This window comes from Mugil cephalus, chromosome 7, assembly GCF_022458985.1.
Source record: "Mugil cephalus isolate CIBA_MC_2020 chromosome 7, CIBA_Mcephalus_1.1, whole genome shotgun sequence".
Lineage (NCBI taxonomy): Eukaryota > Metazoa > Chordata > Actinopteri > Mugiliformes > Mugilidae > Mugil > Mugil cephalus.
This window is the reverse complement of record NC_061776.1, coordinates 7,570,108-7,585,629: the sequence shown is the minus strand read 5'-3', so window position 1 is coordinate 7,585,629 and position 15,522 is coordinate 7,570,108. Positions and strand designations below refer to the sequence as shown.

The following is a 15,522-nucleotide window of genomic DNA, read 5'->3' as shown; positions in this document are numbered from 1 at the left end:
CCTTCCCATGAAAAGCTCGATAAATGGAGCCCCAGGAAAGTTTTCTTTTTTTTTTTTTTCCTTTTCAGGAACAACAATGAAAGCCGAGTCTGTGGAACCAATTACCTTGATGCCAGCGGAGCGGCATTTACCCACTGCGTCGGGCACAGCGGCACGAGGCGGATCAATCATGGAGATGAGGCCCAGGAAGCAGAGCTGCTCGGTCGGGAAGTTCGGGTCGTCGCAGTCGAAGGTGAATCCTCGAGGGAACTGGGACGGAGACAGATTCAAGTGGCAGAATCCTGCAAAAAGGAACGAGGGATCAGCGAGGTTATTGTTCATAACAGAGCGAAATGACATCTCAGAGTATAGTGCAGGCACATGATAACTTTAAAACCAGAACTTTGAAATATAAAGGAAGTCCGAAACAGCCTATAAACCAGAGGTCTTCAACAATTTTCAGTCCGAGGACCCAAAACTGATGGAGAGATGATGCAGTGACCCCATACCTGCTATGTGGGTTCTATATTAAATAGTATTATTATTATTATTTTGTATCCAATATTATCCAAATCCTTTTACTAAAACATGTTGAATGTGTGTTAATATGTATTTAAAGACATTTAAATTTGTGGGGGAAAATTAGAAAAAGAATGTATAATAAAAGGCCAGTCAACCAAAGATTTTGCAACCCCTCGCCAAATGCAGTACCTCTGCAAACCCCCAGTTGAAGACCTATGCAATAAACCAGTGGTTCCCAAACTTTTCTCTTTGGAGATACTTTGAGTCCTGTAATTGTAAATGTAAGGAGACACATGCAATCCTGGTTAAAAACTGGTGAAACAGGCGAAAATTGACAGTGAGCTCAGACCAGACCAGATCTGGTGGACCCCCCTGTGATCACTGGTGGCTATAAACTATACATTTCTGATGATGGATTCAGCCGTTAGAATAAAACCCAACAAAGGAATAAATGTGACGCATGAAGGCTCTAAGAGACACCATCAGGAAATACATCGTCGTCTGTTTGGGACCATCCTTCACCTTTCAGCGTGCATACAAATCCTTTTTAATGTTAGATGTAGATGTGGATGTTGCAGGGTTCAAATACAAATTGAATCAGCCACTTTTATTAATTCATGATCCGCACCCTTTCAAATATGTATCTCTGGAAATCCCTAAAGAGGGGAGTAAAATAAAATGCTTGAGATGAAAGTGGAAAATCCTTTTTTAAGATTTTTTTTTTTTTTTTCTTGTCATGAATCACCTGACCCATCACCATCATTATCACCCGAGGCATAACTGAGACTTAGTAATTTAGAAGATTTCAGGAGTTTCGCTCGAGAAATGGCACTATTCCACATTTCCACTGTGGTGACACTTACTCTAACAAAAAACGATGATAGCACATAATTATTACCTATGGCACTTTTTAAAAAGATACCAAGTACGTTTTTTTTTCCCCCCCTTGGTGACATTTACGGATTCAGAGTGCGAAGCGCTTTAACCTGAAAGATTAACTTCAGGAAATTATTTGGAGTCAAAACGACAAAAAAAAAAAAAAAGCAAGAAAAGAAAGTTCTGGATTTAAATCCTTTGGGTCCTTTCTGTGTGGAGATGCATGTTCTCCCTGTGTCTGCATGGGTTCTTCCCCACAGGTTAGGAAAACAGCTGAATGTATTATAATTTTAAGATAACATGTATTTTTTAGGACACTTAAGTGCTAGATATAATTTTAGCTGTGACTCTGTGTCTGCAAACACTTCTGGGTGTCGACGGTGTCACCGAAACCTTCTTCTTCTTCTTCTTCTACAGATGTTAAAAGAAAGTTGTGAAAATTTTATGGCGGCGTTCATGCAAGCTGCTCCTGTTTACGCAGGAGAATTATGAAAAGCAGGTGCTGCGTCCAACTGCTTCTCCTCTCCGCCGAGTCCGAAACATACCGAGCACCCGCTCTCCCAGTCCACCCAGCTCCATGTAGGCATTCTGGAAAGCATCTCTCCAGTTTTCATCCAGTGGTAGCTCCTGGCCCTGGATCATAATGGTGCTGCACCTGCAAAAACAAAAAAACAAAAAAAACATTCAGTCACACATTTAGTTCAACGACTTAATTAGAGGAACAATAATTCCTCTAATTTCTGTAGCAACTACACTACTGGTCACAAGTTTTAGAATATTTCATTATTTTTTTATTGAAATATCGGCAGTTTAATGTCTCATTTTACTCTGAAATGAAAGCATAGATCAGAAAAATAAAAATCATGGAATATATAACTAGGGGTGGGTATTGGCAAGGACTTCACGATACGATACGTATCACGATACTTGAGTCACGATACGATACATTGTTGCGATATTATGATATTGTGATATATAGCAATATTCCACTTAGTTCACTGAGAAATTTTAAATTCAGCTTAAAATACATGTTGTATATATGTACATCAGATGACAGTGATAATTCATAGGACACACTGAGTGAAATAAACAATTCATATGACCAAATTCCAGTTTATTGCACTTGTCCAGAAAGGTGGATCAAGTTTCTTGCCACTTAAATGTCAAAAGACAGTTTGCACACTGCGTACTCTTTGTGCAGTTTATTAGTTCCTTCTTTTTTCTTTTAAAATCAATATTAACACATTCAAAGTTGATATTAAATCAGCAGAAAAAGTATTGAAATGTGTTGCCATATCAATATTTTTTCCCGCCCCTAAATATAACCCAAAATCTACTCTAAACTTTGGACTCATCACAGTTACAACCTTTGTCTGATTTTACATGTGAACACACTTGTGACGTTATTTCCTTCTGAAATGGAAATCAAATAGAGTTCTTCCCAGTTTTGTTGCAGAAGTTCCCAGGAACTTGACGGGAGCTTTGCTTTCACTCTTCTGTCCAGTTCATCTCAAACCAGCTCCATGGGGTTTAAGTCTAGAGACTGGGCCATTGGTAAACTCCATGTTGTTTTTATCCTGAGGTAGTTCTGGTTTAGCTTAGCTGTAGGATGATGCCCTCACCAACTATACCAGAGGATACTGATGGTGGCAGTGTATGTTACACAATATAGATCTTTTAATGCAATCATTATTCTTACTCTACTCTGCAATAATAGATACTGAAGTGATCCATTAGCCCTATTGTTGTGCAACACAGTGTATATATATAATATATAAGCACAGTGGAGGAGCATTTGTTCTGGTATTTGGGTTAAGAATGGGAACAGGGTTACACTGTGTGACAAGGTGGCCAAAGAGAAGCCTGATAGTGTCCCAGTTTGGGTGAAAAACTATGTTTTCATAGTTGTGTGCTTCTCCACAAAATCCTGTATCAAACTGCATGAATGAAAAAATAATTTAAAGGATCTAGCTAGTGCTATTTGGGATTTGATTTAGATCTTCAATAAAGATTTGTGTCTAAGATTTATGATGATTCCAGGTGTGACAGATGTCATCAACCACCTGCTTCCTGTATTCATACGCTGTGGTCATGCCCCTCAGTACACACCCATTGGTTGGAAGTTTTTAACTCCATATCAGTATGTATCACAACTTTTTTGCCCCCTACTCTATATGTTTTTGTGGTGTTTCTCACTTTATTAGCCTGGCCAATCACCCTCCCTCCCCTTCCTACTCTTCCTGAACCAAAGACTCGACAAATGTGCGATAAATGGTAAAACTCGGGGCTCTTTCTTTGCACATGTGGACAGTTTGGTGATTCCTTCTGTTTTTGTCTTTATATAATTTTTTGTTTGTTTATTTTTTGTTTAACTGCAGTGCATATATATGTTAATGTATGTTAGACCTTAGCTAACTTTGGATGACCAGTGCATATATTCTACCGTTGTGCTGTTTTTGTGCTTTTTATAATTACGACACCACTCAAGTATTCGCACTTGGATTTTCCTGTATGAATCCTGACTTTATGCTAATTACTTTATATTTTTACAGTGCTGCCTGTCTGGAGGTAAACGTGCCAGGTGCCAAACCCCAAAATCAGAAGCAATGCTTGAAGTTGTCTCCAGTTGTAACTGATTGGTGGGGAGTTTAGTTTTTTTGTTGGGATGCCCGTTTTGTTTTGGTTGATTAGACATTTTTTATGTATTTTTTTTTAAATTTTCCATCACAAATTTAAATTTATTTAAATAACATTAATATGAATCCAACATATTTTAGTTAAAGGATGGATGGAGACAGAAGACATTATCTTACAGTCAGTACTCAAGGAGCACCTTTCAAAATAAGCTTCCTGTACACGGTAGGCCCCGCCCCTATTGCTGGTGAGCCAATCACGTGGCTGCATATTACACACTGACTGTCTGAGTCTTTACAGACAAAATAAAAATAATGAAAAATAATTACAGATTATTAAATAATCTCTAAGTACTTCCCTACCGGGTCTGACCCATTTTGGCCCAATGGTTGCAAATAAAGAAATAAACCTTTAGAAAAGTTTCACAAGTTAAATTTATCAATCAGAACCATCTCCAAGGAATTATTAAAAGAAACGTCACTGTGACATGCGCACACTGATACAGAATACCGACTCATTCAGATTAGCGAAAGCTCATTGTCGGCTAAATCCCAAACCCAACCACAATATATTTAAATATTACAACATTTCCACTGAATTGAAAAATAACTGCTGGGAGATAGAGATGCATTTTATGCCGACAGCAGTAAATCTGCTGAGGAGTATTTTCACCGGCAGATTAATATACATTTGGTTTCCTGGTGACAGTTTCCTGCAGCATGAATAAACTACTCATGTCTGATGAAGAAATCGCGGCTCCCTGACATGTATACCACTAGCTTTATATTATACTAACTCGTTTTGAGTTTTTATTTTTTTTTTTGTTGACAACAATAAGATGTATATAGAATATTGTGAGGTTTCCAGAGAGTTTTTCTTTCTTTTGTTGTTCAGCATCCACAGAAAAGTAAATGAAATGAAATAAATAAATGTTGTTTTTGCTACTTTCCTTCCGAGACATATAATCAATCCGTTATTGATTAACCGACCTGTCCAAGATTCTCTCCGGAGCTCCTTTCATGACCAGAATATGACCGGAGGGATTGTCCTCCACTTCATGGACGGAGAGCTTGAAGAGAAAGGAGGAGGACAGAAAAAACGAGTGAGGACATTACACGGTGTGATTTGTTTGTTTTGTGTTCTTCCAGACAGGCGTGCTCTTCAGCGATACACAACGACGCTCACGTTTGTGTCACCCATCATTTTCAGCGTCATATTCCTCCGAGTGATTGAGTCTTATCGAGGCCGACTCGACTGGAGAGCGCTGATAGTCATATGTATTCCCTCCGTTGTAGGAGCCTCCATTCACACGCTTACATTACCCCTTCCCCCACCCGGACTCACACACCTATAGAAGTACACACACACACAAACACACACACTCCCCCAGGTAATTTGTATCTGAGTCACAGCATATCTAATCTCAGAAAACCAAAGCTAAAATTGCTTTTTCCTCCCCTCAACACAAGACGCTCCTATTTCAAGTCGGGGGAACAGGTGCACAAAATGCATGCAGGAAGTCCTTTTGTTTGCTCCAACGCCGCTTGTTGTGTTATTCATACGCTGGAAGGGTGAGGAGGTACTGGCTGTAAAGTGAAAGTGAAGCAGATGCACGTCCCAGCACCTTCATTTCCTGCAGTGCCCTTGAGCAGCGAGTTATTAAAGCTCTGCGTGATGACTTCATAAGGTCGCTGCTGTGGTTGAATCTTACAGCGTGTAACAAAGCCTGCAACTATAGACCTCTCTCAACTGCATGTTTTGAATTAGTACACACATATATTGAGAAGAATCCCAGCATCTTTCGGACCCTACATGTATCATCGTGGCTCCCCTGGTTATCCCTTCATAATATACACATTACTAAAACGTGAGGATTTTGTAGGCAAATATGTGTGAAGTCCATGAAATAGAAAATAAAATTATGCTAACAGCCACTAACAGGATGGGATATCCACAACCCAATGAGAGACCATCACTGACTGTTTATACTATGGACAAACCCATCGTGACGTCAGACATTGGATTCTGAACCTCAAAAATAAAGCCTGAAGTGGGCGGAGCCTGCAGTCGCCATGTTGGATGGGCTTTACTCCTCCCACATTCGGATACTCTAAATATGGACATGGGGGGATGTTGAGACCAGACCACCCAACTCTCTGCTACCTGTTAGCTCAGGCTACCACCTGTCACTCAAAAAAAAAATAAACAAATAAGTTAGAAAGAAAATCAACCCCCGTACAGTTGTCAGTGAAATAAGACCAAAACCATTTTGTGTACCAGGCTGTAAACATGTATAATGATGCTGTAAAGTTGGGCTTTTTAACATGGGGGATTATGGGGATTTGTTCCCATTTGGAGACTCAAGTGGCCACTAGATGAACTGCAGCTTTTTACACTTCACATGGGCTTCATGACTCAGACCTGGTGGTTACGTCTTGGTATCGAAGGGTCACTGTTACTTTTTGCAATGCTTCATGGGAAAGTTTGAGTCCCCTATGTGGGGCACAGAATTTGATCGTTGAGGTTTGGGGCACCACTACCAAATGGCGTAACCCACAGGGGTAAAGGGGTGTTTCCTGACTCAGTCTGATGTAAAAAAAAAACACAAACAAAAAAAAAAAAACTGCACAAACTACTTTTTTAATTTCAATTTCAAAAACAGCCTTTGCAAAGTCTGATTCTGTCTAGGATGCTGTTGCAGTCCCATGACACTAACAATACTAAGAATAATTTGAATTAAGATTTTTTTTTTGCAACCAGAGCACCCACCACAGGGTCTGTCACCAATCCCCACCTAAATCTTGTTTCACCAGAGCCAGTTCTGTCGTGTTAAGGGAAAACATTTCATCCAGGCGCCACTTAAAAGGAGGCAACAAACTGATTTACACCTCTGGTGGCCGTGACTGCCCCCAAACAAATAGGAATTCAGTACATCGAAATGGAGCCAAAAATGAACCCGTTCATAATCCAGATGTTTCTTTTGAACCTGGGTAAAACACACCACGTGGGGCCGGCTTCCACGCATGAATGTGTGCTACAGTGTGAACGTGAAGGGGAGCATGCGCAGTCAGGCCGAACCTCCATAGATGGAAAAAGGTTAAAAAATGAATATGCATGATTCAGGAGACATAAAAGTATGTTTGTTTGTTGTTCTTTGTGGCTGTCGTAGAAATGCATGTGCAAAAAAGCGGTAAATGGATTTGAGTCACATCCAAACAATAAAACGTGCCCGTGAACTAAAGTGTCTTCTGTGTCTCTTTTTGGTTTTGGACTGAATGAGGAAATGAATATAACAAACTCCATTTACACCAAAAAAAAAAAAAAACAAATGCAACAAACTGAGCTTTCATGGCTGGTTCCAGCACAGAACAATGTGCAGTACCTGGTACTTGTTGGTGGAGTTGAACGGGAGCTCCGCCAGTTTGAGGTTTCTGGCTCTCATGCCACGAACATTCCCACAGCACAGCTCGATGCATTTCAGCAGAGCCGACTCGGATGCGTCCCCCGCCGTCTCCCTCTGGGGAAACGCACACACACAAACAGGAGCGCATTAGTACAGTCACTCACATATGCATATTAAGAAATGAGAGCGTTGTTTGTCTCGCTGCTGGTGTTTACCACACCGCAGTGGAGGGGAGCTTTTTAGATTGTGTGTTAGCTTTATTGATTAAATCAGAACCTGAGACACCTGACAGGACTCGCTTTACTCACATTATCCTTTAATGATGCAGACGGCAAGCAAAGTGAAGCATCGTCTCCATCTCCAGTGCTTTGTAACAATTTAACATAAAAAGTTGTGAAAGTTTTCTTTTCCATTTAAGAGATGCAGAGTAATTTGATTGGAGAGAAATAAAGCTTTTTTTTTTTAGTTTGTTTGTTTTGCAGTGTTTGCCAAGGGCAGCTTTTAAAGATCTGGATGCAAAAGATCCTGGATATGAGGAGCCTGCAGATGACGGAATTAAATATTGTCGGAGTAATGCATTGGACACTCCCTCTTGGCAATATCGATAGCAAAGCGGTTGCCAAGTTTGGAGCGAATGGTGTAAATGAATGCTTGATGGAACTTCATCATTTATTCTAATGCTGATGTGCACTGGATGCCTTTTCGGGAACAAGAGGTTAAATAAGTAAATAAACAAACACATTAATAATGTCCTGGAGACGACGATTGCATTACAATGTGACCTCTAGACTTCCTCGTTTAAAGACTGACTTGAATGACTTTGAATATGTTTAGACCAGACCTTTACACCAGGGGTCTTCAACACTGTTCAGGCCAAAGACCCTCAAACTGACAGATTAAGTAGTGACCCCCTACCTACTATATATGTTTTATATTAAACTCAGCCTAGTGCTATTTATAAATATATTCATATATACATTATTGTCATTATTTTGCATTCAGTATTAGGCTACTCAAATAATACACAGGTTCAAATAATCATTACATATATATATATGAAATTAAAATCTAAAGTAAATAAAACAAAGCGACCCATTTTGACCTCAGTAGTTGACTGATGGAAGCTAGCTACACTGTTAGCTGACGGAGCAAAATGCAGCCTCGTGATTGGCTCAGCAGCACTGGGGGCGGGGCCTCATGTGTACAGGAGTGTTGACTGAAAGATAACGTCTCCTGCCTCCATTTATCCCTTTAATAAAATATGCTGGATTCATGTTAATGTGTATTTAAAGAAATTTAAGTAAAAAAAAAATATACATAAAATGTCTAATCAACCAAAGATATGCAACATCCGTGGACTGCCTCCGAGGACCTCCTGTTGAAGGCCTACACTTTACACGCTAAGTAACACAAAGACAAGCCCCATTTCACCAGGCTCTGAATTGCATTATCCCCTGTTTAGATATTAGTATTTAGAGGTTTATCGCTTCAGCTTCTGTGTTACTTGGATAATTCTCGAGAAAATCCTTCTCCTGATAACCTGTAAAATTCCATCACGACTGATGCAATTCCACCCGGTCTGGGAGCCAATTTGCTAAAAAATCGATGCTGATCTGATTGACCCGACACCCGATACGCCAGCGAGAGCCGACGCCGAGACACGGAAACTCTCTTTGTTTCCGTTTACTCATTCATGAACAGCCGCAAAACAAGGACACGCGCATCCACAAGATTTGTCCTTGTTTGTGCCTTTTCATGAATGAATAACTAGATCAAGAAAATTCCATTTGCCTGTTTCTTTTCTTTCTCTTTTTCTTTTTTTGTTTTTTTCTCCGGGTGCAGATGGGGACCTGTTCCTGTGACGGCAGCGTCGCCCCGGCTGCTGTCAGGAGACGCGTCTGTTACTTAATGCGGGGGGGGAGAAGCCTGGGCGCCTCCAGGGGCCAGAGAGGCTGCAGAGGCTACAGAGAAGCTGTAATCCCTGCCGCTGAGAGCCACACTGAGAATTTCTTCAGGTCAATGTAGCACAGGTTGGAGGATGGCAGTTGGGTAGAACACTGGGATATTATGGACTTACCTTCCGGCAGTGAGTGTGTTTGTGCAACTGTGCAAGGAAGGGGGGGGGGAGTTATTTCCAGGGGCGCGTTGGATTATCCCCCCGTGCGTCTGCGCGAGCGGGAGGCTAAGCGTGTAAATCAGTGCGTGTGCAGTGCACCTGAGTCAAGTGGCAAATTATTTTTTATGGGTTGTGTTTTATTTTTCCCGGTGGTTCGCCATCTAGCAGAGAGCACCGTACTTATGTGCGATGAAGGGCTCGCACTGTACTTGAGCATATCCATCCATCTCTACAGTGAATTTGAAGGGGAAATCATTTGCTTTTTTTTTTTTTTTTTTACCCCTCCTCCGATACCGCCCATGAACAATTTAAGAAGCTAGTAGCGACACTGACAAGTCATCGCTTATAAAATATTGACGAATAAATTCCATCTACAGCTGCAAATAGCTGGGATGCAGCGTTTATTCAAGTGCCGCGCTTTGTTTTTATATATTTCCAGCTTTATAAAAACCCGGTAATTACTGTTATAAAGTAATATAAAGTATTACAGAAATGCCAAGTAGTACAGGAAGAGGATGAAATTAGACCGACTACAGCATTAAAATGTCGCTTAATTGATGCAATAAGTGATAATGTTACACGATGGAGGCCGTTTCGCCGCCTAATGGGTCGTTTTGCTTTTAAAGCGGGCGTAGCCAATCATCGTGTTTTTGCCGTCTTTGAGTAAAAATTACACAATAATCTCTCGGCATGCTGTATATACATGGTAAGTGGTCTGAGAAGACATTAGACTTCTGCTCCGCCCGGGGGAGATTGGCTGCAATCATATTGGCTGGTTGCAAAGCCTGATTCAAATGTGGAAAACACTGCTACTCCAGCAGCATTGGCAACGACTGCTCTACCCTTCAAGGCAAAACAAAAAGCAAACCAAAAAAAAAAAAAAAAAAAAAAAAAAAGCCACAAAAGCCTCTCCTCAGAGCTGGATTTGGAGATGGATGGATGTTCTTCCCCTGGACGAGCAAGCGGCTAAATGTGTTGGTCAGGTTCTGCTGGAGGATTTGCCATTAACTAGCTATGTTTAATGTTGCTTGTAGTTTAGCCAAAGGCTAATTCTGTTTTATCATCGCGTAGCTAGTCAGAGCCTTTAAACCCCGGTACGTCTGCTATACACCGATCAGGCATAACATTATGACCAGATTCCTAATATTATGTAGGTCGTCCTTGTGCCTCCAAAACAGCCGTGATTAGTGACGTGCGGATTGATACTGAAATATCAATATTTCCGATACCAGGACTTTATGCACTAAAATTGATCCTCTTATCAACTTAACTTATAACTTTCGATACTTTAATCATTGGAGGTAATGTAGGAACACACTGGAAAGTAACTAAACTATTGAGTTGTGGCAACACAACAAACCTTGTGAAACACCTCAGGTTAAACAACATATTTAGTAGGATTGTCTCTGGTTTTTCTGTTGTTGTATTATCTCGGCTATATAGTAAATGAAGCCACTACCTCAATATACTTCAGAGTTTAAAATAAATAAATAAATTACTCTGATGTCTTGTATTCTTTATGAAGCTGTGATTTGAAATACACAAACTTTTTTAAGTTTACCAGACACATTAGGGTCCATTTACATAAAGGTACAAGATCGGTATCAGCCATTTTACTCAGTATCGGATCAGAAAGGAAATAGGTGGCATCAAACATCACTAGTTGTGATCATGTGCTGCTCTTCATGTTTTTTTAGTTGTTCCTAAAGCGTTTCTGTGGTCTGTGGACACACTGTCATGGTTCTGCGTCTTTGTCTTGTCCTTCCTGTTTTATTTCATTAAGTTCCTTGGTTTTCCGGTTTTGTGTTGCTCCCTGTGTTCTTCGCTGATTTCTTTCACCTGTGTCTCGTCATCCCTCAGCCCTCCTGCGTCTATGTATGGCCATGCATTTCCCTTTGTTCCCTGTCATGATGCTAGTCTTGTTTCTTCATGTTTTAGTCACCTCATCTTCCTCCCGTTGTTTTTGTTTCATTAACCTCCTGAGACCCAAGCGTTTGTTTGGAATGCATATTCATTTCTTTAGTATAAGAATAAGATCTTAAGATTATGTGGACACAGGGATTATTTCACTGCATGTTACAATTTAAGTCCCCAATCTGCACCAAAATATAAAACTGTTTATTTTAAGGCTAAAATTGGAAACGATGAAATCCCAACGTCCTCAAACGAGTACTTGTGAATCTGTTAAATGCACATGTCATATCAAACAAGAAGAGTTAATAGGCATTAATAAAGAAGTGTGTTGACCCTTTGCTACCAGTACACGGCAGACAAAAGTGTCTCCTTATGAGGACAACAGGTCTAAATGAAGCAGAATAAGTTGCGACAAACCTGAAATCCAATGTCCCCATATGAGGACGCCAGGTCTCAGGAGGTTAAATACTTTCAGTTGGAACCCCGGCCTCATCTCTTTTGTCCTGCACTTGGGTCCACATCCCATGACATTTACTTCAAGTAGTTGTACGATGTGATTGCTACTTTTAGATAAATACATCAAATAGATTTGTTGAAATGAGCTCCAGCAGCACAGAAACTAGACTACTTGGAACATAAAATACTTCGAAAGTGGCCAATCTGTAGCAGCATTGAATACTGTTCTAATAAAATATTAGCCTGGAAGTCAGACGCCCATAATGTTGGGATGTAATTATACTCGGGGCCAATCAAATGATTTGGTGCGGTTAACGACAGAAGAGTAACAAAGTCGTTATGTCAGCGCCGTAGAGTTGAATTTGTTTACAGCAAAATGTCTCTGATTGTTTGGGAGGACTATCCTGTTTCCTCTGTGTCGTTTGAAGCTCGCCCTATAATGAAATCCAAATGCTGTGTTTCCAGACTCATAGTCTGATGAGAATTGAATCTGGCTACAGCAAAAAAAAAATATGCTCCCGATCCTACTGCATTTGTGTATCCTTTAATCTGAAAGCAAACAAATTTAAATCATATTTTTCCCCCCAAAAAACAGCACTTGGAAGATGAATAGTTTCAGTCTTGTCATGAATAAATTGACAAAACACCAAAGCTACAGCACCGTCCAAGTATTTTTTGATATAATTACATATTACTGCTTAAACTTAAAATAAGCTTAGAGACCTGAATACTGCCTCCACTCCACAGAAGTGAGTGACACCTCACCTGGCACTGTCCTTAAGCTGCTAACTTCAACCTACTGGAAAACCATATAGCTAAAAATCATGTCTTATGAATAATGTGCATGCATTATTTGATTTGAATCCGAAAAAGCCTGCACATAATGCCCTTGGATTACACTAAATATGCTCTGCCTGGCCGGGTTAGAGATAATTCATGAGAAGGATCAATGCAAAGGTTTGCAAAGCTGCTGCTGCTGCTGTTGTGTGTGTGTGTGTGTGAGTGAGTGGAGTTTGATACCATCAGGATGGGAAGGTGCTCCTGTTCGGCTTTGAATTCAGCTCTGTTGCACAGGCCAGCCACGCGAGACAGAGCAGCCCAAGTAGCAGAGCTCTTGTCAAAACCCAAACCTGAGAGAGTAACAGAGGGAGCTCTGTGTTAGATTTTTTATTTTATATATATATATATATAAAAATAAGGCTCATGCAGTATTTATGCGACTGACTTAACTCTCGGTTCACACTGGATATCGTAACTAAATAACAGAATCGGGCCGAGTTAAGCTGAGCGATCACCCTCTTCCTTGACGAAAGCGATTTTTCAATTCCCCCCGCCTGGAAATCGCCATTCATTTTTAATTAGGACGTCTCCAAAATAAAGGCAGCTTCGGAAATGACTGAGGACTTCATCCCTCCCGCCCCAGCCGAAAACCGAAAATGACCTTCACTCCGCCGCCTGCGCCTGCATTCATTTTTCACATTTGCCTAAATTCTCCCAGGGCCGTCTCTGCCGACGTTATTGTGAAAGCAGAATGCGATGGCATAAAGGCCGCGCGGGGGGGGGGGGGGGGGGGGGGGCAAACTGCGGTCGTGGAGCTTGACACAGCCAGCTGGAAATAGGCTTTAAAAACAAATAAAATGCATGCACCGTTTTTCTTCAGCTTGTCCAGCCACTGTTGGCACCACTGGCTATTCGCTCACTATTCAAGTGTCTGCTACAATTAATATGCATGGAACACAATTTCTTTTTTTTTTTTTTTCTTCCAACCAGCCCTCGTGGTTATTTGCTAAAAGCTACTTTGAAATTTGTCTTGATTATTCACTGTTTTGGTAGAAGACAGGAATCCGATTGGTTCCACAGCAGCGGTCCTTCAGAGGAATTCTGGGTAAAGACACGTTAGTAGCTGGGGGTTGTGCTGCCCCGCTGCATAACCGCCGCTCAATTAATCCGGGCAGCAGAGTGAGAAGCCACGTTGGTTGGCGGTGTGAACATTAGACAGATGAATTTCAGCAGGTGGCCGCGCTCCCCTCCCGCATTCCCACACTCTCACCCTTCATATCCTCCCGCTCCCTGCACCCATCCTCTCCTTCCAACCTTCTGTTTCCTCCTCCCTTTTTATTTTTCCTCTTTTCGCCGCCGGCGCCACCCGCCGCCGCCGCCTTACCGGTCTGGTCCTCGGTGGTGTCCACGTCGTGGATCTGGTTGTCGAACCACATGTGGGCCACGGTCATGCGGTTCTGGGTCAGCGTGCCCGTCTTGTCGGAGCAGATGGTGGAGGTGGAGCCGAGAGTCTCCACGGCCTCGAGGTTCTTCACCAGGCAGTTCTTCTTGGCCATTCGCTTGGCGGTGAGAGTGAGACACACCTGGGGAAGGAGGAGGAGGAGGAGGAGGAGAGAGGGAGGGGGGGGATGAAGAGGCGAGGATGGATGATTGTTAGTCAGCGCTGGGAAGAGAGCATGTGTACGCAGCGGTGCGTTCAAGTGTTTGTGCGTGTGAATCCGTGCGTGCTCCAGGTGCCGTGTAAATGTGTGTGTCTGTGTTTGTGTTTGGTTGGCTGGTTAACAGCAGGTGATACAACAGGGATACAAAAATACCATGAATGGACATATTCCACGCGTCTTAAGAGACACATCAGCGCGCAGCAATTCCCGCTGACCACATTACCTACATAGCAACAGACATTCCCACACACAGCTCATGGTGTATTTAATGTGAAAGCAGCTTTTAAAAAAAAAAAAAAAAAAAAAAAAAACAGCCACTGGGAGTTAATTTATTTCCTGGGACCAGTGAAATGTCGACTGATGGCATTTCAAATGCCAGCTGGCAACCCCTCTCAGCTCGCACTCTGTTTATTGTTGCAGAGGAAGTTAACTACACTTCAGCATTTTTTTTTTTTTTATTTTTTTTTAAAACAACAACATCAGTATTCGGTAACAAGTCTCTTTGCTCTGTCCTGTAGCATCATTAGAGCCGCAGCTAAGTTTCAAACAGGCTACATCAGTGTAAGGAAGACCACAGGTGTAACTAATAACATTGACGGTGGCTCGGTTCCACGTGGATGTGCCAGTAAAACGGTGACACGGAGCCAGCAGGCGCAGAATCAGGGCCCTGGAACTGGCAACGGTTAAAGATGCGCTAATCAATACTTTTATGTCCACAATGCATCAAATGGCTAGGCATAATGTGGAGGCAGCTGCTCGTGATGAAAAGCGCGTGGAGAATTAGCATCCAATTCTGCCAGGTCCACAGAGCTTTTTAAGCCTCTTTTAGCTGATTATTATTTTTATTTTTTTTGGTTTAAGGACTGCAACTCGAGCCTCATCAACCAAATGAGTCACACCCAAAGAGCGACAGATTATTTTGTCATGATCAGGCATAACATTATGACCACATTGCTTATATTGTGTAGGTCTCCCTTGTGACTCCAAAATACTGTAGTTGTGACTGTCTGGCCTCTGGGGATCATCCCATAGATACATCCTCCACTGGGTTTGTCGTGGTCATAATGTTATGCCTGATATCATATGTTGAGTTTTCAGCTCCCAAACGAAGCAGGGTGCAGTTATAGTTCATCCATCAATCAACAACCCATTACTCTCGCTCGTTCTTCAAATAATAAACA

General features: G+C 41.6%; 1 protein-coding gene across 1 annotated transcript in view; it reads right to left on the bottom strand.

Annotated features, from left to right (window-relative positions):
- Positions 1-15,522, bottom strand: part of atp1a2a (ATPase Na+/K+ transporting subunit alpha 2a) — a 46,139-nt gene that overhangs the window by 16,729 nt on the left and 13,888 nt on the right. The window contains exons 9-14 of the mRNA XM_047589137.1: positions 14,065-14,263; positions 12,921-13,030; positions 7,394-7,528; positions 5,001-5,080; positions 1,923-2,032; positions 106-281 (exon numbers count right to left, since the gene is read on the bottom strand). Coding sequence (XP_047445093.1) covers positions 106-281; positions 1,923-2,032; positions 5,001-5,080; positions 7,394-7,528; positions 12,921-13,030; positions 14,065-14,263 — 810 coding nt within the window. The remainder of the gene's footprint in view (positions 1-105; positions 282-1,922; positions 2,033-5,000; positions 5,081-7,393; positions 7,529-12,920; positions 13,031-14,064; positions 14,264-15,522) is intronic.